The following is a 22669-nucleotide window of genomic DNA, read 5'->3' as shown; positions in this document are numbered from 1 at the left end:
CTACAAAGCTCCCGTTTACATGTCAGCATCTCCAACACTCCCTGACCCCCATCACCACCAATGGCACAACACCCTCAGACAGAATGGGGCACAAGTCACTTGCTTGTTTGTGGTACCAGCAGCCAGGACATACACTTTAAAAAAAAAAGTCCCATTTGTCCTATTTGCCTTCCCGTCAGTTCCAGGAACTGACCTGACAAATATCGACCAGTCTGCTGCTATGGTCTTCCAACACTATCACCCTGTGGGCAGGAGGCATTACGGGACTGTGGAGCTGGGCCCACCTGGGTGACTTCTCTGTGAGTATGCCCTGTACCCAAAATGAAGGTAGGCTATCATCTATCTATCTATCTATCTATCTATCTATCTATCTATCTATCTATCTATCTATCTATCTATCTATCTGACTGTCTGACTGTTTACCTACCTATCTACCTACCTACCCTACCTACCATCAGCTTTAGAGGGAAAGACAGGGACAATGAGTCCTGCCTAAAAAATCTTGAAGGTAGAGTTACAGGTTTTCAGGGACCGTCTCTGGAAAATTCAGCCCTAGGGAATCTTGACATATGAGCTGCCAATAATCCTGGCAAACCAACACAAAAACAGCTGGAAGCTAAGTGGCACCTTTACCAGGAACTCGGGTATGGCAACAAGCACATGCACAGAAGCCCAGGTCTGGAGCTGAGCCCTGTCAATCCTAAGCTGCAGTTTCCCTGTGTACACAGCTGGGTTAAAAGTCTCTGTGACTCCAGGGTCTCAGGAGCATTGGTTTAAAGGACAGACAGCAAACTGTCCCAGCATCAGAGGAAGACTGTGACTGTTGGCATTTCAATCGCTTCCAGGTGTTTGAGTGGCAGGTGGGAAGCAGCGGTAACACAATCATCGCTTACCCGGGTTGCTCATCGCCTGTCGATGCTCTCTCTCCCCCACGCATTTGTAAACACCTCCATCTGCAGGCCAGTGATGCAATGTGACCGATGTACCCAGCGCTTAAACAAACACTTAGAAACAAGAAGGTCAGAACTCAGCCACAGGCTTCTGCTTTTTCTCCGAGAATCTGCCTGGGAACAGAGTTAAGTGCACTAGAGCCCCAGTACACCCAGCCTAGGTAGAAATGGAACAAAGTCTCCTGTACTGTTTTTCTTACTTGCTGGTGCTTTGCAAGTTAGACTTCGTAAAGCACAAGAGAGGGGTGACATTGCCACATGGATTTTGCAAATGGAGGCCCTGTGTTGCAGAGATAGTATCACACATTGAGTAACTGCAGAGCCCCAGTTCAAGCCCAGACCGGCCTGGCTGCAGTTCATTCTTCCTTGGAAACCACATCCTTCTGCGAGTCACCTTGGGATGTGGGGTAGCAGGGTCAGGAAGGTGCCGACATCAATGGCCATGAGTGGCTCCCTCAAATTTTCTGCCCTTACTTTACCAGGGCAGACCAATTATTCAACATCATTATTCAACCATCATTCCACATCTTCCTCTGGTACTTCCATCTAAGGAAAGTCCCAAGCAGGAAACACTGTCCTTAAGCGCCATACATGGAGCTGGTGCTGGAGGGAGGATGTGACCTTAGGAGATGCCAGCCTTACTTTAGCCAGCAAGTAGCTCTCACCTTCTGTGAACATGTGGCGCCTGTAATCTGGTTGAGCACCCAGGAGCCGTGTTCCATCTGCCTCTCCCCTCCTTTCGCTCCAGCAGGTGACATTGAGCCAAAGACCATCATATGAGCAAAATGCTCAGACGGTGTTGATCGCGGTGTGGATGCTTTCAGGACAAACTAGGAACAAAGATCAGCGTGTAGCCGCTGTGTCATTAGAAGGTAGAAGGGCTGGTGTGAAGGGATGCAGGAAGGTCTCAGGGTCCAGAAGACTCCAGGCTGAAGAAGGGTAGGGGCAGTATGTCCTCTGCAGGGCTGTGGGGTGAGGGACACCTGTGAGGGGAAAAGAAGGAAGTGGAGCAAAGTGGGGTGAGCCTTGCTTTGTCCACACTGTAGGCTCGGCCCCTCCACTGCTGCTCTCATCTTGCCCTTCTTGCTCCTACCTCTCCATGAACCCTGTCAAGGTGACCAATGGCTATTCCAACGCATCTCATAATTTAAATTAGAACATAAGACACTTGGCACTTGCATGAAGGGGGCTGCCTCTGCACAAAGGAGCAGGGGTTTAAACAGATGTTTTTTGCCTTGCACTTCTGGAAACTGGAAGTCTAACATTACCATCAAAGTGATGGTTGTGCCCTTCGGAGACTGTGCAGGAGAACCTATTCCAGGCCCCTCCCTGACCCCTGGTTGCTATAACCTTCAGAATTGTGTGGTTTGCATTGGGGTCTCATCTCTGCCTGCATCTTCCCCAGGATCCTCCTGGGATACTTCTCAGAAACCCAAGTCCCTTCTTTCACAGACATTACTCATGCAGGGTTAAGGCCCCACTTAAATGACCCCATCTTACTTACTTATATCTGTAATGTCTTCACTTATAAGCAAAGCAGCATTATGAGGTTTTAAGTGCTGCGAGCTAGGCAAATGAATTTGTACAGGCAAAACTCAATTAGTAATAGATGTTTTCCAAGCCCCTGCATCCTTACACGTGGGTGTTTCTGTCTTGGCACAGAGTAGGTGGTTTTCAGGGAGTGGAGCTGTGGAAATGGAGCCCATCCCTCCTTCAGCTCTTCTTCCAGGAACCATCAGTCCTCCTCCTTCTGAGGCTGCTCTCATCGCTGTGGGTTTGATTGCTGATCCAAGCTAATGTAAGCCTCAGGTGCAGGGCCTCTCCCTGGATGTCACCTCCACCATGCCCTAAACCAGTGGCTCTCAGCCTATGGGCTGCAACCACAGGCTTGGCAGGGGCTCACACATGCATACCAAACATTTACATTACAATTCATAGCAGTAGCAAAATTGCAGGTATGAAGTAGCAATGAAATAATGTTATGGTTGGGGGTCACACAACATGAAGAGCTGCATGAAAGGGCCACAGCATTGGAAAGGTTGAGAACCACTACCCTAAACTCTGAGACTCTTGGGGTTGTGTTAATTCCTTTAATCCACAAGATACTCAGTGTCTGGCACACCTTTAGATATTATATACAATTGCAAAAACAACTGGGTCCAGAAGAATGCAAAAAATATAATAATAATAATAATAATAAGATGGAAGGAAAGAGGGAGAGAAGAAAAAAGGAATGAAAGATAGAGCAAGAGAAGAGAATGAACAGGGGAAAAGAGGGAGAGGAGAACAGGAGAGAGTGGGGGAAAGGAAGAGACAGGGGGATGAAGGAGAGGCAGGGAGGGGAGGAAGGAGGGAGGGAGGGAAGGAAGAGGAAGAGAGAGGAGGAAGGAGGGAAAAAGGGAGTGGAGGAGGAGGGAGGGAAGGGGGGAGGGAGGGAAGGAGGGAAGGAGGGAAGGAGGGAAGGAAGGAAGGAGGGAGGGAAGGAAGGAAGGAAGGAAGGAAGGAAGGAAGGAAGGAAGGAAGGAAGGAAGGAAGGAAGGAAGGAAGGAAGGAAGAAGGACTGAAGGATCTATTTTTCCAGCTGGAATCCCAGTTGCACACACATATACCCCTCTCCTTCCCTTGTTCTCTGCAGCAAGGGATTAGGTACAGATGGTGGCTTTAATGTAAGATCAGGGGGTAATGGTGTCATCTACCAAGTAGACCAATGTGTTCCTCATCTTTTCAGATGATGGGGCCAGTGTGGCTGTGGCTGTGGCTGCTGGTAGCCGAGGTCCTGCTTCCTGTCCATTGTCAGCCATTTTCTGCCCATGGAGATAAGAGTCTGGGGGCATCTCAACCAGCCAGTCACCAGTCCCTGGAGCCAGCACCCGCCTATCACAAGGTCACACCCACCATTACGAATTTTGCTTTGCGTCTATACAAGCAACTAGCAGAGGAAGTAGCGGGAAACATCCTTTTCTCCCCTGTGAGCCTCTCCAGCAGCCTGGCTCTGCTGTCTCTTGGGGCACATGCTGACACCCAGACTCAAATTCTGGAGAGCCTGGGCTTCAACCTCACAGAGACCCCAGCAGCTGACGTCCACCGGGGTTTCCAGAGCCTCCTGCACACTCTTGACCTCCCCAGCCCCAAACTGGAACTGAAACTGGGACATTTCCTGTTCCTAGACAGACAGCTGAAGCCTCAGCAACGTTTTCTGGACAGTGCCAAGGAACTGTATGGAGCTCTGGCCTTTTCTGCCAACTTCACAGAAGCAGCTGCCACAGGGCAGCAGATCAATGACCTAGTGAGGAAGCAGACCTACGGGCAGGTGGTGGGCTGTCTCCCGGAGTTCAGCCATGACACTCTCATGGTTCTCTTGAACTACATCTTCTTCAAAGGTGAGACTTCCCCGGGCAGAAATATGGCCCTCTCTGTAAGTAAAGGGCCTGCCAGGTGTGAATAAGACAGTTTCCTACTCTTGTGTAGCTCATGTCTCTTGTGGAAGTAGCAAAAGAGAAAAGAGAGTTCAGAGGGACGATGTAGATATGGATCACAGAAGTCTCAGCAGAGAACCTGGCCTGGGTGTAAGGGTCGACTTTCCAGAAAGTGTGTATCTATTCAGTGTGGAGGCACATCCCTCCACTCCTAGAGGTAGGAATATTTATTACAAGTTGATATCAGCCTGGATTGCATAGAGAGATTCTGACTCGAATGAATGAATGAATGAGAGAGGGGGGTGGGGAGGCTAAGGAGATGGCTTCTCTTGCCTCAGCTTCCTGAGGGCTGACTTTGCAGGTGTGGGCCACCATGCCAGCTTGAAGCTCTTTGCAGACACTGAGGCATCTGGTCCGAGAGGTGGATGTCACATTTCCACATAACCTGAGCTGTGCCGTCCGAATCAGGCTGCCAGTCCCAGCTTTATGGTTCTAGAAATCAGACTGCTTCAATCAACTCATGCCTACTACCTTACTAAGAAATACATGCTTTTTATTCATTCCTGATGACTTAAGAGACAGTGGTTTGGGGGCTCAGTAGTTAAGACCACTGGTTGCTCTTCCAGAGAACCGGGATTCAATTTGTGACAACTGTGTATAACTCCATATCCAAGGGATATGGTGCCCTCTTCTGGCCTCCTTGGGCACTGCACATACATGGTACGTAGACTTACATACAAAATAAAAATAAAATTTTCTTTAAAATAATAAAAATTATACCTTGTACAAGGAAGGCAGGAGCACCCTGTGTGTGCTTTGTAGATAAATTCTCTCAGTTCAGCATAGCCGTAGGTCACTTACCCCAGGGAATTGCTCTCGTGCCTCCTGGCTTTGGGCCCTGATACTTAAGACATTCCAGAGGATGTCACCTTTCTGCATGACCTTGTGGATATCTCCCCGAGTTGCTCTCTTGCCTATGTGCTTGTGGTTCTGTGGCTTTTTTTTACCCTCAGCCAAGTGCAAGCATCCCTTTGATCGCTACCAGACCCGGAAGCAGGAGAGCTTCTCCCTGGACCAGAGGACGCCACTCCGAATTCCCATGATGCGACAGAAGGAAATGCACAGGTTCCTGTACGACCAGGAGGCGTCGTGCACTGTCCTCCAGATCGAGTACAGTGGCACCGCCTTGCTGCTGCTGGTCCTCCCTGACCCTGGGAAGATGCAGCAGGTAGAGGCTGCCCTCCAGCCAGAGACGCTGAGAAGGTGGGGCCAGCGGTTCCTGCCCAGGTAGGTGCCCCAAGGTACTGCCTGGTCTTTCTTAAGAGCTGGGCCAAGTCTGTTCAGCTTTAGCCCCAAGCGCCCATCTCCTGGGTTTGCTCACTATCTCACCCTTGACTTCACAAATGTCTTCTTCTTGTCTTTGGGCTGCAGATTTCCTCAGCCCTTAAAACAAAGATATGCTACCTACTGCATGGGGGTATGGGAGACAAACAGAGCCAGTATCTGAGTACTTAAACTAGTACTAAAATATAAGTGCTTTCTAGATTGTCTTTTCATCCCTTCTTAGGGTATTTTCCTCTTACTTACTTCTTTTTCATAATAATTTAGTATCATGAGGTAGCTAAGTCTGATAATGATAATGATGATGATGATGATGATAATAATAATAATAATAATAATAATAATAATAATAATAATAATTACAAGAACAATTACTAAAGATGACCAAGTCTCCTGGAATCTGGAGGAAGGAGCTGATGCAGAGGCCATGGCTGGGTACTGCTTACTGGCTTGTTCCTCATGGCTTGCTCAGCCTCTTTTCTTATAGAACTCCAGACCACCAGGCCAGGGATGGTACCACCTACTGTGGGCTGGCTGTGATAAATGTAGTATGGACTGAATGGTCTACAAGTGGGCTATTCCCAAGAGTGTTGGTTATTAAGGGAGCCCTGGCAATTAGCAAATAAATAAGGGGAAAACATAGTAGTCTCAGTGAAATGAGGTAGATTTACTCTGAGTTAAAAGAAATTTCTGCATTCATCCAAGGGGACATGAGAGTCTGATGGTGAGGATGGAGAAGCAGGCCTTGGGTTCAGACGCCATGGCCCTCTCTCTGGGTCAGCGGTTCTCAACCTTCCTAATGCTATGGCCTTTTAATACAGTTCCTCATGTGGTGACCCCAAACATAGAATTATTTTTGTTGCTACTTCATGACTGTAATTTTGCTACTGCTATGAATTATAATGTAAATATTTTCAGAGATAGAGGTTTATCAATGGGATGGTGCTCTTCTCTAGGTGCTTGCAGCAATATCAGGGGGTGGGCATCTCCCTGGGGCATCTGTCTGCCTTTTTCTAAGAAATGCTCAGGCAGGTGGAGCAGGGTGATGGTGGCTTGCACTGGGATGGTGTCGATGAATGGATATAAGGTACAGTTGGGAAACTGAGCCCGAAGCACCTGCAGATGACTCAGATGTGGGGGTGGGATACACAAACAGTATTTACTCAACCTGGTACCCCGTGCTTCTAATTAGTGGTGCCTTGCAAAACTCTGGCTAGTGCCTGGCACCTAGAAAGCTCTCCACAAACACAGGGAAGATAAGACAGACAGCTTTGTCTGCCAGGAAACTTCTCAGATCCAGCCATGAGTCACATGAGGTCTATGTGGAGGGAAGTTTGGGTGGGCATAGGTAGTGGGATATTCTACCACAGCAAATCATGTCACAGGAAGACTGATCATCCCATAGGCTGGTATACCCTGCTCTCGCTCATAGCTCAGGCTGTCAGCAGCCAGGGCCCAGGCAACACCCAGCACCATTTCTCTGGTTCTCTGTCTAGTCTGTTGGATTTGCACCTGCCAAGGTTTTCAATTTCCGCAACTTACAACCTGGAAGAGATCCTGCCCCTCATTGGTCTTGGCAACCTATTCGACATGGAAGCTGACTTATCAGGAATTATGGGGCAACTCAACAAAACTGTCTCCAGGGTAAGGTGGGGGACGTGAACTTGGGGACGAGGGATATTTTTCTTCCAACATGAAGTACATTAAAAAAAAAAAGATCCCCAGTCCTTTCCCTAGACTGACTTTTCAACACACAGTCTTTACAGATTTTATTCATGGGCAACTTCATTTCCATCTCCCCTTCCCTAGATCTGCACCAGTCGGGGCAGGGATGGATGTAGGGTTCCAGGGATGTAGGGTTCTGTAGAACGCTTGAGGTCATTCACAGAGCCTGAATTATGCCAGATGAGGGGTAGCAGTCTTTTATTCCAAATAATTCCCCTTTGGGCATCGGGAGCTCTATCTGTCTTTATTATAGCTATAGAAAGTGATAGAGTGGCCTGGAGAGGTGGCCCAGCGGTTAAGAGCACTAACTGGTCTTCCAGAGGTCCTGAGTTCAAATCCCAGCAACCACATGGTGGCTCACAACCATCTGAATGAGATCTGATGCCCTCTTCTGGGGTATCTGAAGACAGCTACAGTGTACTTACATATAATAAATAAATAAACCTTTGGGCTGGAGCAAGCAGGGCCGGAGAGAAAAGAGAAAGTGTCTGAAGACAGCTACAGTATACTTACATATAATAAATGAATCTTAAAAAAAAAGTAATAGAGCATAGACAGGTGGTGCAGCTGTCAGCGTTGCTATGGTAACAAACCTCCCCCCTACATCCCAGTACATTAGCACAACTAGGCTTATTGTGAGACTTGATGGAAATAATGTCACCTATTCTCCAGTAGGTCCTACAGCAAACCAAAGTAAAATTTCATGTGGGGAGCCACTGAGTCTTCTAGACAAGGATGAAGGGTTACTGGCAGGAGAATAGGTGACCCCAAATCAGCTTACATGGAAAAATCTTCACTTAGCTTAGATAAGAGCCCTTCTTCTGTCAACCTCGACCCACATGTAAATAGAGCAGAATTTCGTACAGATGGATGAGAGGACCTGCTGGAATCTCAGATGAGGGGCTGGACGGCTCTCTTCCTCCCTCCATCTGTGACAGAGTGTCAACACTCAGCCATCCCAATTCTGACAGGCACATGTAGGCAGTAACAAATGGTCTGATAAAGGTGGCAGCAGCTTTGTTCGGAGGACTGAGCTCTAGGAGGCCCGTATCTTGCAGACAGTGCATCCAAAAAGCAGCCTGCTTGGTAACACTGGGTACAGATCTGTTCCCTGTGCATTCTTCCAGGAGGGAAAAGAAAGGGAAAATTCTTCTCTCAGAGGAGAAGAGGAAGACAGGAGAAATATACAGTGGCTTGTAACCTTTCCATCCCCCACAGGCCTACAGTGGCTCACAGCCACTGCCTAAGAGCAGGTCCCCTGTTCAGCCAATGGTTAGAGGCTGTGTTCCCTCTTGATGTAAGACAGCACAAGCCTCATGGGATGGACAAGCATTTGTAACCCTCTAACGGGAACTATAGTCTTCCCCAGGAAAGTGGTCCAGGCTCTTCCTAGAGCCTAGCTTGGCTCTTCTTCTTAGGTCGGAGATGTCCCTTGTCATTGGAATCTTTGTTAGGGCCTTACAAGGAATGGACTCTGGCTTGTATTTGGCTCTTAACCCTCCAACAGAGAGCTAAATGCACACCCAAGAAAGCAGGGATGTAGACTTGTGTCTGAGCGTGTGTGTATAAGGTGTGCCCGTATGTGCGTGGGAGGGTGTATATGTATGCGTGTGTGCACGTGAGCCTGTGTGGTGGACAAGAAGAAAATGACAGACTTCAAAGAATGTTCTACAGTGACCTTGCCTGCCTTGGCTATCTTTCATAGACCTTTTCAGAGGTAAAATAACTCAAGACTATTTTCCCCACTTCTTTTAAAGTCACAGAGTCCTTTCTTGCTAAGAAGTTGTGAAATGAGACCTTTAATATTCTATGCTTAGGGCAACATGGGGCTCAATTCTACCTAGCGCATTAGGGCCTGCTTTCGGCCACAAGCCATTTTGAAGATGAGACGCCAGAGAGAATTAAGAAAGAGTAAGTGGAGCTCAAAGAAGCCTGCACCCTGTGGACCTATATGCCAGGAAATGCTCTGGGAGGTGGCTGCTGGGTTTGAGTCTGCACGGCACTTAGCTCCTGAGTAGGGCTGAGGCCACCACGTGTCTGGGTACTCAGCTGAGGGAGGTGACATATATAAGTTGGGGTTGTTTCTTAGGCAGGGTGGACCCAAGGGGCCCTGAGACATTGTCCAAACCTTGGGGAAGGTGATCTTTGCCCTCAGAACCATGAACGAGTGCTGACTCTGTCCTCTTCTCTCCCAGGTGTCACACAAGGCCATCGTGGACATGAACGAGAAGGGAACTGAGGCTGCAGCTGCCTCTGGCCTCCTGTCCCAGCCCCCAGCCCTGAACATGACATCAGCCCCACAGGCCCACTATAACAGGCCCTTCCTGCTTCTGCTCTGGGAGGTGACCACCCAGAGTCTGCTCTTCTTGGGGAAAGTGGTCAACCCAGCTGCTGGGTAATTGTGGTGGGGAGGCCACAGGAAGGCCCAACCTGCACGGCAGGACCCCCCTGCATGGCAGGACCCCTGTGCTTCAGTTCTAATAAATCTGAATTTGGCTGTGCAAAGTCCCCTGAGCCATGCTCGCAGGAGGGCGATGTCCAGGGCAGCTTCTAGTCATCGCTCCACAGCTTCACAACCCTGCCACCTCCGTTGCAAATGCCTGCTGAACAGCCTGAGGGTGAGGGATATGGGAAAAGGCACCAAGGACACATGGGAATGAGCAAGCCAGGTGACGTCGTCCTGCAGTGTTACCTTGAGGGGAGGTTGGATCTGGGGCTGACGGGGGCTTCAGACCATGAGCTGTGAAGCAAAGGGGTGTGAGAAGGGACGACTTTCACCATTGATCTAAAGCATGAGACGCAGAATTGAAGAGGCAGACAAAGAGCCTCCGAGGCAAGGGGTGTCCCAAGGCTGAATAAGGCCAGGAGGATGGAGGTGGGATAAATGTGGGGGTGTACTCCTGCACATACACACATACATACACGTACATACTTAACTAGCACAGTAGATAAACTATGGTATGTTGACACAGAGCTTTCCTAGAGCATTTTCTGTTTCAGTGTTTTGAGGACCCTCCATAGCGATGATGTCCACATTGTCAGGACCAATTTACATTCCCTCCAGTACTGTCTGGGGGTCCTCTTCCCCTACACACCCACCAGCATTTGGTGTTGCTTGCTTTCTTAATGACTCCCATTCTGACTGGGTACCCAGGCTTTGTTCCTCTTTGTGATCCCCAGTGCTATTGTAACCCCACAGCACACACCACAGGCAACTTCATACGTAGTAGTGACCTGAGGTGTGTGGCTGGCTAGTGAAGTCACTGTTGTTTTGGTAGAGTTTTACCAAACCGTTTGCAGCATTGCTGGTCACCGTATCTATGTATTCGCCAACATTTGACCCTATGAAAACTGCATCCGGATGGCAGTGTTTCATAGTCAAAATGGCTTCTCTGCTGAGGCGCCCCATAGCTGGAAGAGAAACAGGAATTGTGTAAAAATAGCCTCCATACTTCAAAGTCACCCACCGTTCAGGATTCCTTCGCTGGTGTGTTGTATTGTCTTCCATTATGAACTGGTGGGTTTCAGAGTGCCTGTGTAGACTTTGTCTTAGTAAAAAGAATGTCTCTGCTCTACAAGATGCAACTCTCATCTGCTGAACTCAGAGAGCACTGTGCGCTTCCATAGCACTTACTGAAGCGCTGTGTGCTTGTGTGTGTGTGTGCTGCGATTGTTGGCTTTTTATATCTAATTCTCTGAGCTCCTTCTGGGCAAGGAAGACATCCACATCACTAATTTCTGCCACTCGGGGTGACTACAAGGGAAAGAAATGCTTTAAGGTGTGATTGATGAGTTGCAAAGCCATTGCAGCTGTGGGTGACAGGGGTCAGGCATGTGTTCCCCTTGCGCAGGGAAGTTCCTAGCAGGCTGTGCGTGTGATGTGAGTTTGTCTCTGGACGTGGTACATATCTAAAGTATTGCTGTTGCAGTAGCAATCAGGGACTAGGCATAGACATGCAATGGAAGGATAAAAAAGCAAGGAGGCAGGAAGCTGAAGAAGGAAAGTCCAGGAGACATTGTGGTAATGATTCCCGAGGAGGGGTGATCTTAAAGAGAGACTGCGCAGTCCAACCCTGGATCGATCTCAGCATGATGGATACAGGGAAGTTGGGGAGAGCCAAGAGGAAGAATGAAGATGCCCGTGGCTGACTCGCTCACAAGTTTCACCAAGTAGCAGATTTTTTAACTGCCGAGACCAAGCGTGTGGGATGAGAACATTCTCTGAAAAGCACTGAAGCCTGTAGCAGGGTTCCATCAAGCTGCCGCCAGCACTGGAGAGGAAAGCCTGCCGAGAGCCTCGGGCTTCACAGGACTGATGCTGGAGTGTGCGCTCTAGCAGCAGGATCTAACAGGATCAAGGAGATGTTTCCTCAGTTCCTGCTGTCGGGTGAATATTTATACCCAGCCAGCAAAGCCAAAAGATCTTAGCATGGTGGCATCAGGAGGTGCAGCTTTGAGAAGTACCATGATCAGGAGGGTGGAGCTCAGAGGATAAACCTGGTGCCCACACAATAAGAGACACAAGAATTTGCTCACTGCAACTGCCCTCACTGTGTTGAGGATGCCAGGGTGGGGCCCATCTAGTACCAGATCTGTAGGCACCTTTGTCACCAATTAGTTGGCTGGGGTCATTTGGCCCTGCCCGAGAGATAGACATCATGGGTAAGCAGCTTTTATTTCCTCCCAGCCTTTCCTGGCAACAGTCGCTAAGCAGAGGCAGCAGACAGTGGCGCCCTCTAGTGTTACAGTCTGTGCTGGCCTTGGGGATCAGCGCCCTCAGCTCCAGGCAGAGGCATGTTTCAGTGCTCAATCTTGGGTGTGAGATGTTTGCTTGGGATATCTCTGCCGCTCTCTGGATTTCTTCTGGTGATTGGGAAGTGCTGAGTCTCTTTAGCCTTCATCCCCCTCTTCAGTGTCAGTTGGCTCACTCCTGTCATCTCTAGTTCGGCAATAAAGGAGAATCACCTGGTATACTCATAAGTGAGTCCAAGCAGCCTCGTTCTGTTTGGAGCAGTCAGAGCCTTGGCTCTTACAAGAAATCACAATCGCTAGAAGTCGTGTTCTGATCCAGTCAAAACCCTAACTCTGAGTGCCAGTCATCGTCATTAGGGAGTTGATGTTAGGATGAATGGTGATCTTGCCTAACCTTTTACCAGTCACAGAAATCCCAGTGTGGATGGCACAAGCTCTCTGACCAAGTCAGAAACGGGAGAGAGAGAGAGAGAGAGAGAGAGAGAGAGAGAGAGAGAGAGAGAGAGAGAGAGAGAGAGAGAGAGAGAGAGAGAGAGAGAGAGAGAGAGAGAGCTGGCTAGAGCTACATCTTCTCAGGTCAGGGAGGTCAGCTTCCTTTTGTATCTGTAGAGCCGTCTCAAGGACTATGCAGAATGCTCAGGAATGCCAGTACATTTGCAGGGTTGTCTAGCTAGCTGTGAGACTGCCAGTCCTTTGCTCAAGGCAGCCAGGGTGACAAGGAACAACTCAACAGCTGCCAATTAGGAAACCAGGTTGCCTCATCCCAAACATGTAATGTCTGCTTGTGTCCGGGAAAACGGACATCAAAAGCTTTGCTGACAAAGAACTTGTCATTAACACTGAGAGTGGTTTTCACAGATTTTAACAGTGCCCAGTGCCCTGGGGAGAGGTGATCCACTCACCCACTCACTGCCCAGCCTCAGAACTCTGAGCAATGAACATGTGTTGTCCTGGCTCAAACATGGCACCAATCGTCCATTAAGGCAGCCTGCCTCTGTCCTGTCGGGATTTGAAAACCAGTGCCTGTGTGTGACTGTGTTTCCTAAAGCACAGAGACCGCTCATAATTCTAGGCCCAAATTTGGCTCCAGGAGATTTGGTGACCTGTGAGGGCCCATGCCACACAGTGGGCACCTTCGTTGTGTGATCTCATCATGTGAGAGGCAAGAAAACCACCTGGTCCTCTTTTGCATAGGCCATGAGGATTCCAGCCTTGTGGCTGGTCACCTCTCAATACCATGTCACCGGGAATGAGGGATTAGTGCGATACTGAGATCATACTGAGAAACAGCATAGACGGATTAAGACATCCCTCCGAGCCTATTCTCTGCATAAAGACAAGGGTTCTCTTATAAACAGACAGACAGACAATACACCTGGCAGAAGATCACTTGACTTATGATCCACAATGAATGCTAAGCCTCATTCGACCCTGGACTAAGCAGGGCGTCCGTTTATTCTATAGTGACTCATTAAAAGCACAGTCTTGTGGCAAACACTTGTTTCCTATGAGGCAAAAGGCAAAACCTGCCACATTTTCAAAGAAATCTATCCCTGGAAAATGGAACCTTGCCACTAGGTGGATTTAATGATGGAATCAGACTGCATTAGCCCTGAGCACTCTGAATAGGTGAAGAGGAGGTCTGAGACGGGTCAAAGATCTTCCTTGAATGCTGGGGTCCAGTCTTGACACAGCACAGGATCAGGGTTTTCAACTGGAAGCAGGGATATGTGGAAGGCACGTAAGAAAACACACAGACAACTTCTCAGGTACAAGCTGACAGGCAAGTTTTCGAGGCTTGAAGTTGTGTGTTTTCTCTCTCTCTCTCTCTCTCTCTCTCTCTCTCTCTCTCTCTCTCTCTCTCTCTCTCTCTCTCCCTCTCTCTCTCTCTCTCTCTCTAAAAGCAGGTAGAAATGTATAATCATTACCAGATCAAATTCAAAAGAATGACCACATCCCACAAAGAATTAAGAATTACAATTGTTACACCCAAAGTTTCGAGTTTCCCCTATGCCCAGGCCTGTGGCCATAATAATAACAATCGCGAACTTATCATTATTTAAACTTTAACTTCTGACTTATTCTACTTCAGAGCTCAGAGCTCCGATGTCAGCGACTTGCATTTCCCTGTGAAGCTTACTGATGAATGGCATGGGCAAAGCTGCCAGGCAGTGGCCAGAGAGTCAGGTTAACCCTTCACTCGGCAGTTCTGCTAGCTTCCTGCTTGTGCACGTTGCACACAGTGACTCTCCCAAGAGTCCCAGTGTTTTGATTTAGTTTTACTAATATATAATTTTATGCATTCTATACTTTCTTATCCATACACATCCAAAGGAGACCAGGAACCACTCTCAAATGTTGTGCAAAACTCATTTCATGACTTCAATAGCTTTTCCCTTTTGAACTAAAGTATCCTGTGTTCGTGTTCCCTTATTTCATTTTGCCTTTATCCCATGATTATGTCTCTCATACTAATGCTTTTTCATAACTCCAGTAAATTCCTTCACTTTCTGGTAAAGGACCCTATATGGCTCTAGCAGTATGTGGCTCTGTTTCGTTTTCTAATATTTCTAAACATGATCTCTTCAAACTTTCTTTGCAAGTCAAACATTAATCCAACACTACCATTGCGCGGTTATTGCATTGTTTCCAAGATGAGAACGCACAGCATGCACCTGGTCATTAGGACTGTGCTGTGCTGTGTCCCTGTGTCAAGTTTTGATTGTTTAAGAATCATTACATCAAGAAATATCTAGTTTCACAGAATTCACCAGAGCAGAAGGAGAAGGAAATAGGAAAGTCGGATATAATAGAATAATTATGCACACCAAGGCCAACTGAAAAGCAGTCACGCACAAATGAAATCTATACAGCCATTGTCCATGGCTAGGGTTAGGAGAAATGGGAACAACTGTTTTGCTTTATTATTATTATTATTATTATTACTATTATTATTTTATTTAACAAATGAGCTACCCAAGGGTTTCTGAGATGTCTTTATCCAGGCCTGCTTCGGAGAATTCCTTTCTTCTGATGGCAGGTCCCCTGAGGGAAGTGTCCCCCACTTCTTAGGGTCCCAGGCATCATCCATGTCATGGTATGCTGTCCCAGCACTTGAAGCCCTAAGTTATCTTTCCATACCATCTACAGATGATACTGCTCCTGGAACAGTCCACAACAACAATCCCAGCTTCTAAATGTGTGGTGGCCCCTTGTCCATACCTCCACGTGATGGCTCTCACAAGGCACAGATTATAGATATCAATTTGACCATGTTGGTGGACAAGATCTCTGGCCATTCCACATTCTTCTTGAGTAATTACATACTTCATGTTTGACACATTCATACATGTAAACCATGTATTTTAATCATACTCAGTCTCTCTTTCTTTTTTCTTTTTAATTTTTTTACATTTATTATTTTATCTTATTTTACTAGATATTTTCTTTATTTACATTTCAAATGTTATCCCCTTTTCTGGTTTTCCCTCCGAAAACTGCCTATCCCCTCCCCCATCCCCCTGCTCACCGACCCTCCCATTCCCACTTCCTGGTCCTGTTATTTCCCTACACTGGGACATTGAGTCTTCACAGGACCAAGGGCCTCTCCTCCCATTGATGACCCACAAAGCCATCCTCTGCTACACAATGTAGCTGGAACCATGGGTCCCTCCATGTGTACTATTTGGTTGGTGGTCTAGTCCCTGGGAGCTCTGGGGTTACTGGTTGGTTCATATAGAACACACATGATATGCACTCACTGATAAGAGGATATTAGCCCAGAAGCTCAGAATACCCAAGATAAAAATTCACAGACCACATGAAGCTCAAGAAGAAGGAAGACCAAAGTGTGGATACTTCGATCCTTCTTAGAAAGGGGAACAAAATACCCATGGGAGGAGATACAGAGATAAAGTGTGGAGCAGAGACTGAAGGAAAGGCCATCCAGAGACTGCCCCACCTGGGGATCCATCCCATAGACAACCACCAAGCCCAGACACTATTGTGGATGCCAACAAGAGCTTGCTGACAGGAGCCTGGTATAGCTCTCTCCTAAGAGGCTCTGACAGTGCCTGACAAATACAGAGATGGATGCTCTCAGCCAACCATTGGACTGAGCACAGGGTCCCCAATGGAGGAGCTAGAGAAAGGACCCAAGGAGCTGAAGGGGTTTGCAGCCCCATTGGAGGAACAACAATATTCCTTTCTCCCCAGTACACCCACCCCTTCCTGCTTTCATACTTTTTCTTGTATGCCCCACTGGGTTTACCTAGAGCTTCTCACATGAATGAGCGTGCTTGGGTGTGGAGCTCATTACTGGGATGTGAGCAACTAAACAATAGCTACATCCCTGAAAAAAAAATATGCTTCCCCTCCCCCAACAGCCATCAATTGCCAAAATCTCCCCACTAGGGGTGGGGCCCCAGGTACCCCACTCCATCCATGCTGGGGGTATTGACAGCTCAATCTGATTTAGCTCAGCACAGCATTTCCAGAGAACTCAGTTTTGATTGCCAGTACGTGGTGACTCGCAACCACCTGTAACTCCAGTTCCAGGGACTCTGACGCCCTCTTATAGTCTCCTATGGCATCACACACACACACATAGAACACACGGCATACATGCAGGCAAAACACATACTTTAGGAAGAAACATACCACCACCACCACCACCACCACCACCACCACCACCACCACCACCACCCACACTTGCTGGCTGAGTTTTGGTCAAAGACAAGAAAGACAGCTTTGGTCTTTGACCAGGTGCTTTGATGGGGGCTGACTAATGTAAAGCGATAACTCCTGCCTGGGCAGGGCTAGAAGCCCAGGGGAAAGGCCAGTGTTCACTAATGAAAAGACAGCTAGTCAAATAAATAGCAACCTCTAATTAATGGTCAGGTTACTTGTTTGAATCAACCAGGAAAACTGGAGTTTGAAAACCAATCTCAAAATTAATTCTGAGGTCAAAAGCAGAAACCAGGTGTGTGTGTTTTCAGGGATGTGGCGGGGGAGGGGTTGAGTTGGGGGTGGGGAAGGGAGGGCAGATCTTCAATCTCAGTAGCACATGATCTACTATATAACCAGATCCGGATCAGAGAGTAGGCCTTCTCAGGTGAGAGGACATGAATCCAGGTGGCCTGCAAGGGGTGTGGTTCACAAGGAAGGATGGGACTTGAGAGAGATCCTCTCTGCAGAGTTCAATGGTGGGGGACTGGGATGCATGTGTGACCTTTGCCAGGCATTCTCTTTGGCTTGTGGAAATCCAGATAGCTTGGTCCTTACTCAGGCAGGCTCTGCGACCCATTGCTTCCTGTTCCCACGGCTCTCCACTTAGGGACGCTTGTGCCTGTTGGTGCAGACGCAGAGATCCACAGAGGATGCCAGCAACTCTAACTAAGTGGAGCACAAACCTGGCCTTCTTGCTGAAGGTGACGCCAGTATTAGTGCTGTCATCTTCACAGGCTCCAGACTCATCTGGCAGAGCAGCCTCGGAGCTTGTGTCTATCTATGAGGAAGGTTCTAGACTAAGTAAGTTCTAAACTAAGCAGGTAGAAAGACTTACCTGAAGCATGGGCGCTATTGCCATGTTTCAAACTGGGTGTTTGGTTTGTTTGCTTGATTTTTGGGAGAATTTTATTTTATTTTATTTTATTTTATTTTATTTTATTTTATTTTATTTTATGGGTTATTTACCTATGAGTATGTTTGTGAACCTGAGACATATATGTAAGTGCATGTGCTTGCAGAGGCCAGAGAAGGGTGTCAGATCCTTTAGATCTGGAGTAACAGATGGTTACGAACAACCATGCGGGCTTTGGAAATTCAACTGGGGTCCTCTAGAAGAGCAGGCAGTGTTTTTAACCACGAGCCATCTCCCCAAGTCCATCAACCTGTTTCCATGAGTATAGAGTATGGCAGGCTGCCCAAGGCGAGGTAACGCTATAAAATAAAAGGTTTCTTGAGCTCCTAATTCTGGTGGTCCAAGGTCCTTTTGACAGACGGCATCAGAATAGCAGTAATACAAGTAAAGGGAGGGATCGCATTGCCAGGAAGAAACCCAGAGAGGCTATAGAGTTGCCAGCTTGTTCACCTCTACAGAACTAACTCAGGTCTACCAGAAGAACCTTAATTCTGTCCATGAGCAGGCCCCTGTGACCTAAACACCTCTCATTAGGCCCTTCCTCATAAGGATTTCACTGGTTCAACAACGACATTCTAAAGGCTCAAGACTCATGAGCCAGAGATCTCTCAATAACCCTTGCGAGGGGTGAGAGTGGCAGGCATCAAAGTGATGGAGAAAGGTCATCATGGTCTGCATTAATCCCCAGGTGAGACCACTAAGATGTCCAATTGGGACTGAACCAGGAAAGAGGGGGCAAAGAAGGACCTGATATTTTATCTTGAACAACTGAAGGACCAAGCTGCAGTTACACAGATCGCTAGTGTACAGTCTCTCAGCTCCAGATTCTGTCATCATTGCACACCCTGAGAAAACAGATCTGAGACCTTTCCTTTGCCATCTGGCTTGATCCCAAACTCTGCCACCGGAGACCTCAGGAGACACGGCACTGTAGGGGCTTTACCTTCTCAAATTCGGTGTGCTTCCTAATGACAGACTCCTGATGGTCACCCAGCCTCTGCCTGCAGATATACTGATGGCTGCTGCAGTAGGCCCAGCCTGCTGTGCACAGTGGGCATCTGTACCCAATGTCCAGCTGGCTCCTGTAGCCACCCACTTGATCCTAATCTAGGAACACTTAGAATAGAAACACTTATACTTGATTTCTCTCTAGAACATAAAAATATGCCTCTGTTAGGGCTGGCGACATAGCTCCACAGTTAAGAATGCTTGCTCAAGGATTCTGATGGTGAGACTGGAGCAACAACCCAACCACAAAACCTTTGATCTAGGGAAGTGCTGAGACAATGGTGGCTCAGGGCTTATGGGCATGGCCAACCAATGACCCATCTACTTAAGGCCCATGCCATGAGAGGGAGCCCATCTCGACACTGCCAGGATAGCTAAGAACTAGAAGCTGGATGGACCTAGGATAAAACAAACACCAATGGCAAAAACATCAATGAAATGATTCCTAATGATATTCTCCTATGCTCATAGATCAGTGCCTAGCCCAATTGTCATCCAGGCCTCCTCCAGCAGTTGATGGAAGCAGATTCAGAGACCCATATACAACCAGGAGCGCTCAGAGAACCCTGAGGAAGAAGAAGAGGACTGTAGAAACCAGAGGGGTCAAAGACACCAGGAGAACACAGCCCACAGAATCTACTAAGCAACGTTCACAGGGGTTCACAGAGACTGAATAGCAATCACAAAGCCTGCATGGGTGTGGGCTATGCCCTCTGCACACTGGTGGTTGTTTAGCTTGAGCTTATTGTGGGACTCCTAACCGTGGGAGTGGTGGTGTCTTGGACTCTTTTGTCTGCCCTTGGGACCCTTTTTCTCCTTCTGGGTTGCTTCATTAAGCCTTGACATGAGGGTTTGTACCTGGTCTGATTGAATCTTGCTATGCAGAATTCAGCAGGTGTCTCTGGGATGGCTGCTCTTTTCTGAGGAGCCAAGGATCTCAGGGGGAGGAAAGGTCGGGGCACCTGGAGGAGCAGAGGGAGGGGAGACGGCTGCCAGGTTGTATTGTATGAAAGAAGAATATTCTTTCTAATGAGAGCTTGCTGCTCTTGCAGAACACGGGCTTGATTCCCAGAACCTATGCCTGGTGGCTCAGAACCACTTCCCCAGGGGTAATCAGATGCCTCTGGTCTCTGTGGGCACCTGCATTCACATGTACACACACCCACAGATGCATAATTAAAAATAAAATAAAAAGTGTCACTGTTCTGTCATGTCCCCCGAGACATGATCATTATAGACAGCAAGCGCTTGTCTCTTCCCTTTACACACACACACACAAAAAAAAAACACTGATAAAACTGTTTTATGAGGCCGTGACCTGACTCCTTGGCGCATGAGTCCTGTATCATCTCTATGGTTTCAACTGGGTTGTTCAGGGCCAGTTCAGTAGCAACCTATAGAGATAGGCTTTCCAGCCATTCCTACTGCATAGGAACTTTACCCTCTGTCTTCTCATGTTCCAAACAGTGGGTCTTTATCTTTTTGAAACTGCATACCTGATATGGGTGCTATAAAAATACCTTGGGGTGGCGTGGAGGAACACAAGACAAGGCCCACTAGTTCTTGCTTGAGTCACCATCTGATAAACCCAGCGCCTCCTCGATGGCTCAAGAATCACCTAGCACAGCCACGGGACAGACATTGCGTAAAGTCTAAAGCAGTCAGACAATCAAACTGAATGGATCGTTGACTCATAGAACTGAATTTAGAGACATCACCATTTTCTCATGTCAGGGCTACAGTCATAGCAATAATAACAAGTGGGCTGAATTTTAAAATAGGGGCATGGGCTTGACTCAACTTTTCATCCTAATTTGAAGATACGATAGTGAATAAGAGAAAAACATGAGGGGAGACAGAGGCGCATCTTGGTGGTGGTCACGGCCAACACAGCCAGCCCTATGTGGAGGTGGGATGGATCCTGGAGATTGACAAGAACAGTTTCTTAGATGCCCACAGTGGGTGGAAGATAAAGTCTCCCTGAATTCAGGGTCTGCTATCACTAAGGATGGCCTTGCGGGGTGGCGATTGGGGCGCAGGCATGGCATCCACTCTGAGGTAAGCTTGTCACACTCTCTGCTACCTCACCTGTGCAGAAGACTCAGTTTGTACTAGGTTTTCTTTTAAGTTTAAAGAGTCCATATGGCACTTGCAATGCACAGTAAGTAGTGATATTTTGACTTTAGTCTATCCAACAAAATGTCCTAATATTTTTTTCACATTTTTTTCTAGCTACAAGAATTTCCCTGTAGTTTCTAGGGAGACCTCTTCCCTGCCTCAGGGTCTTTATATATGACGTCACCTCTCCACCTGGCATGATTTCCCTTCCAGTGTGAACCTTGGCTCACTCCCTCAGGAGTCATTTCCCTAATCATCCTGCCTGAACTGGTTTCCCACACACATTCAGACTTTCTACCTCAGCCTTTTCTCAGTTTCCCCCATCGCAGGACGTAACCCTTGTGTTATCTGCTTACTGTCTCTGAAGACTTCTCTACTGCTCTGAAGACTTCTCTACTGCTTGCTGTCACACTTTGCAACACAACTCCTCGGATTGCCTGTAACTTCCATAGTCTCATAAGCAGGTCTTTCTAGCCTCTCTACCCCCACCCTCCAATGTTCCAGAACTTCCCTGCAGGCACACACTGTGGCCATGCTTCCATTTTTACCCAAGGACCCATCATCAGAATCACTCTCCTTTTACCACAAGGGCACAACCCAGCCCTAATTAAGCCCTCTCCCTGTCCTCTGTGAGCTCACCCCATACCCACAGGAAATGGGCGCCAAACAACAGGACTCTTATGATTGGTCCCACTCTAACTTCATCATTACTGAAATCCCTTAAGCATCCTCCCCAGTTCTGGGCCGTCTATCCTCACTTCTCTAATCTGTTCCTTTTTTTTAGTCTTCTAAGTAACTATTTCTTATGATCTTCTGTTTCCTCAGCCAAAGCTATTTCTCCCCCCACCCCTGCCAATTCTTACTCTCAGCCTATGTTGTTATTTCTTGCTACACTGTAACCAGATGGGAACTTCTAAAAGCTCCTCCCTCTTAGTCCTTTTCTACATTCTGACAAGGAAGCTTTGGGCTCTTCCCTCTCTGCAGAGGATGAAACATCTATGCCCCCAAACACCGACAGCAATGACTCTTGACCACACAGAGACAGCTGTGGCAAGTCCCCTCTCCCACTCCCAAACCCACCACAACTTCCTTCTCTACCTGAACAGTTTTTTTTTCCTCTGTTAACAAATACTTTTTCCCTGAAGGGACAGGTATCTGGTGCCATGGGATGCACAGAGGTGTATAAACACATTATCAATTTCCCAGTACACAGAAAGGAGGATCCACCTGACCTGCAGGAACCTTCGAGAATTTGTATCTAAAAATAGCGAGGCTGGCACTGGCTCAGTAGTCAAAAGCACTGGTTGCTCTTCCAGAGGACCTGAGTCAGTCCTCAGCACCACATGGTGACTCACAGCTGTCTGTAACTTTGATACCAGGGGATTCTAAGCCCTCTTCCAACTTCCATGGGTACCAGGCACACAAGCAGTGCACAGACATATTTGCCGACAAAACACCCAAATACATAAAAACCAAACTAGAAGCTGTGAACCTTCATTCTGAATGTAGCCTAAGGCTTAGCTTCTAATCTTACATCACCATAGGAAATCAACTCCTAATGTTGACCTGCTTAAAAAAAAACCAGCAAAATTAAAACTTTAATTGGGCAAATAAGAGATATACTATTTTAGCTAAATGGCATTTTTAGGACCTGGGGTATTCTGTGGCTCTGTCATGAGGTGGCTTCAGCAAAATCCCCTTGTCTTTCTGTCTTCAAC

The 22669-nt window shown here is 47.6% G+C and overlaps 1 protein-coding gene across 4 annotated transcripts; it reads left to right on the top strand.

The window, feature by feature from the left end:
* Positions 1 to 219: 219 nt before the first annotated feature.
* Positions 220 to 9945, top strand: Serpina11 (serine (or cysteine) peptidase inhibitor, clade A (alpha-1 antiproteinase, antitrypsin), member 11). Of its 4 annotated transcripts, none has more exons than XM_006516038.3 (5): positions 220 to 327; positions 4118 to 4330; positions 5380 to 5653; positions 7204 to 7351; positions 9628 to 9938. In XM_006516038.3, the coding sequence occupies exons 1-5, from the start codon at positions 306 to 308 to the stop codon at positions 9829 to 9831; spliced, it is 861 nt and encodes a 286-aa protein (XP_006516101.1). In that variant the 5' UTR covers positions 220 to 305; the 3' UTR covers positions 9832 to 9938. The 4 variants fall into 4 exon arrangements, with proteins under 4 accessions (XP_006516101.1, XP_030102664.1, NP_001159822.1 ...); XM_030246804.1 differs by having other exon boundaries at positions 224 to 299; NM_001166350.1 differs by having other exon boundaries at positions 231 to 299; positions 3679 to 4330; positions 9628 to 9945.
* Positions 9946 to 22669: the final 12724 nt, after the last annotated feature.

This window comes from Mus musculus, chromosome 12 (genome assembly GCF_000001635.26).
Source record: "Mus musculus strain C57BL/6J chromosome 12, GRCm38.p6 C57BL/6J".
NCBI lineage: Eukaryota > Metazoa > Chordata > Mammalia > Rodentia > Muridae > Mus > Mus musculus.
Note: the sequence above shows the minus strand (reverse complement) of the source record. Positions and strands in the feature narration are given on the sequence as shown.

What these genes read in the sequence shown, in the direction of transcription:
- Serpina11 (NM_199314.2), top strand. An exon ending in GAACTACATCTTCTTCAAAG is followed by an intron (nt 4,331 to 5,379) that starts GTGAGACTTCCC and finishes TTTTACCCTCAG; the next exon opens with CCAAGTGCAAGCATCCCTTT. An exon ending in TCAACAAAACTGTCTCCAGG is followed by an intron (nt 7,352 to 9,627) that starts GTAAGGTGGGGG and finishes CTTCTCTCCCAG; the next exon opens with GTGTCACACAAGGCCATCGT.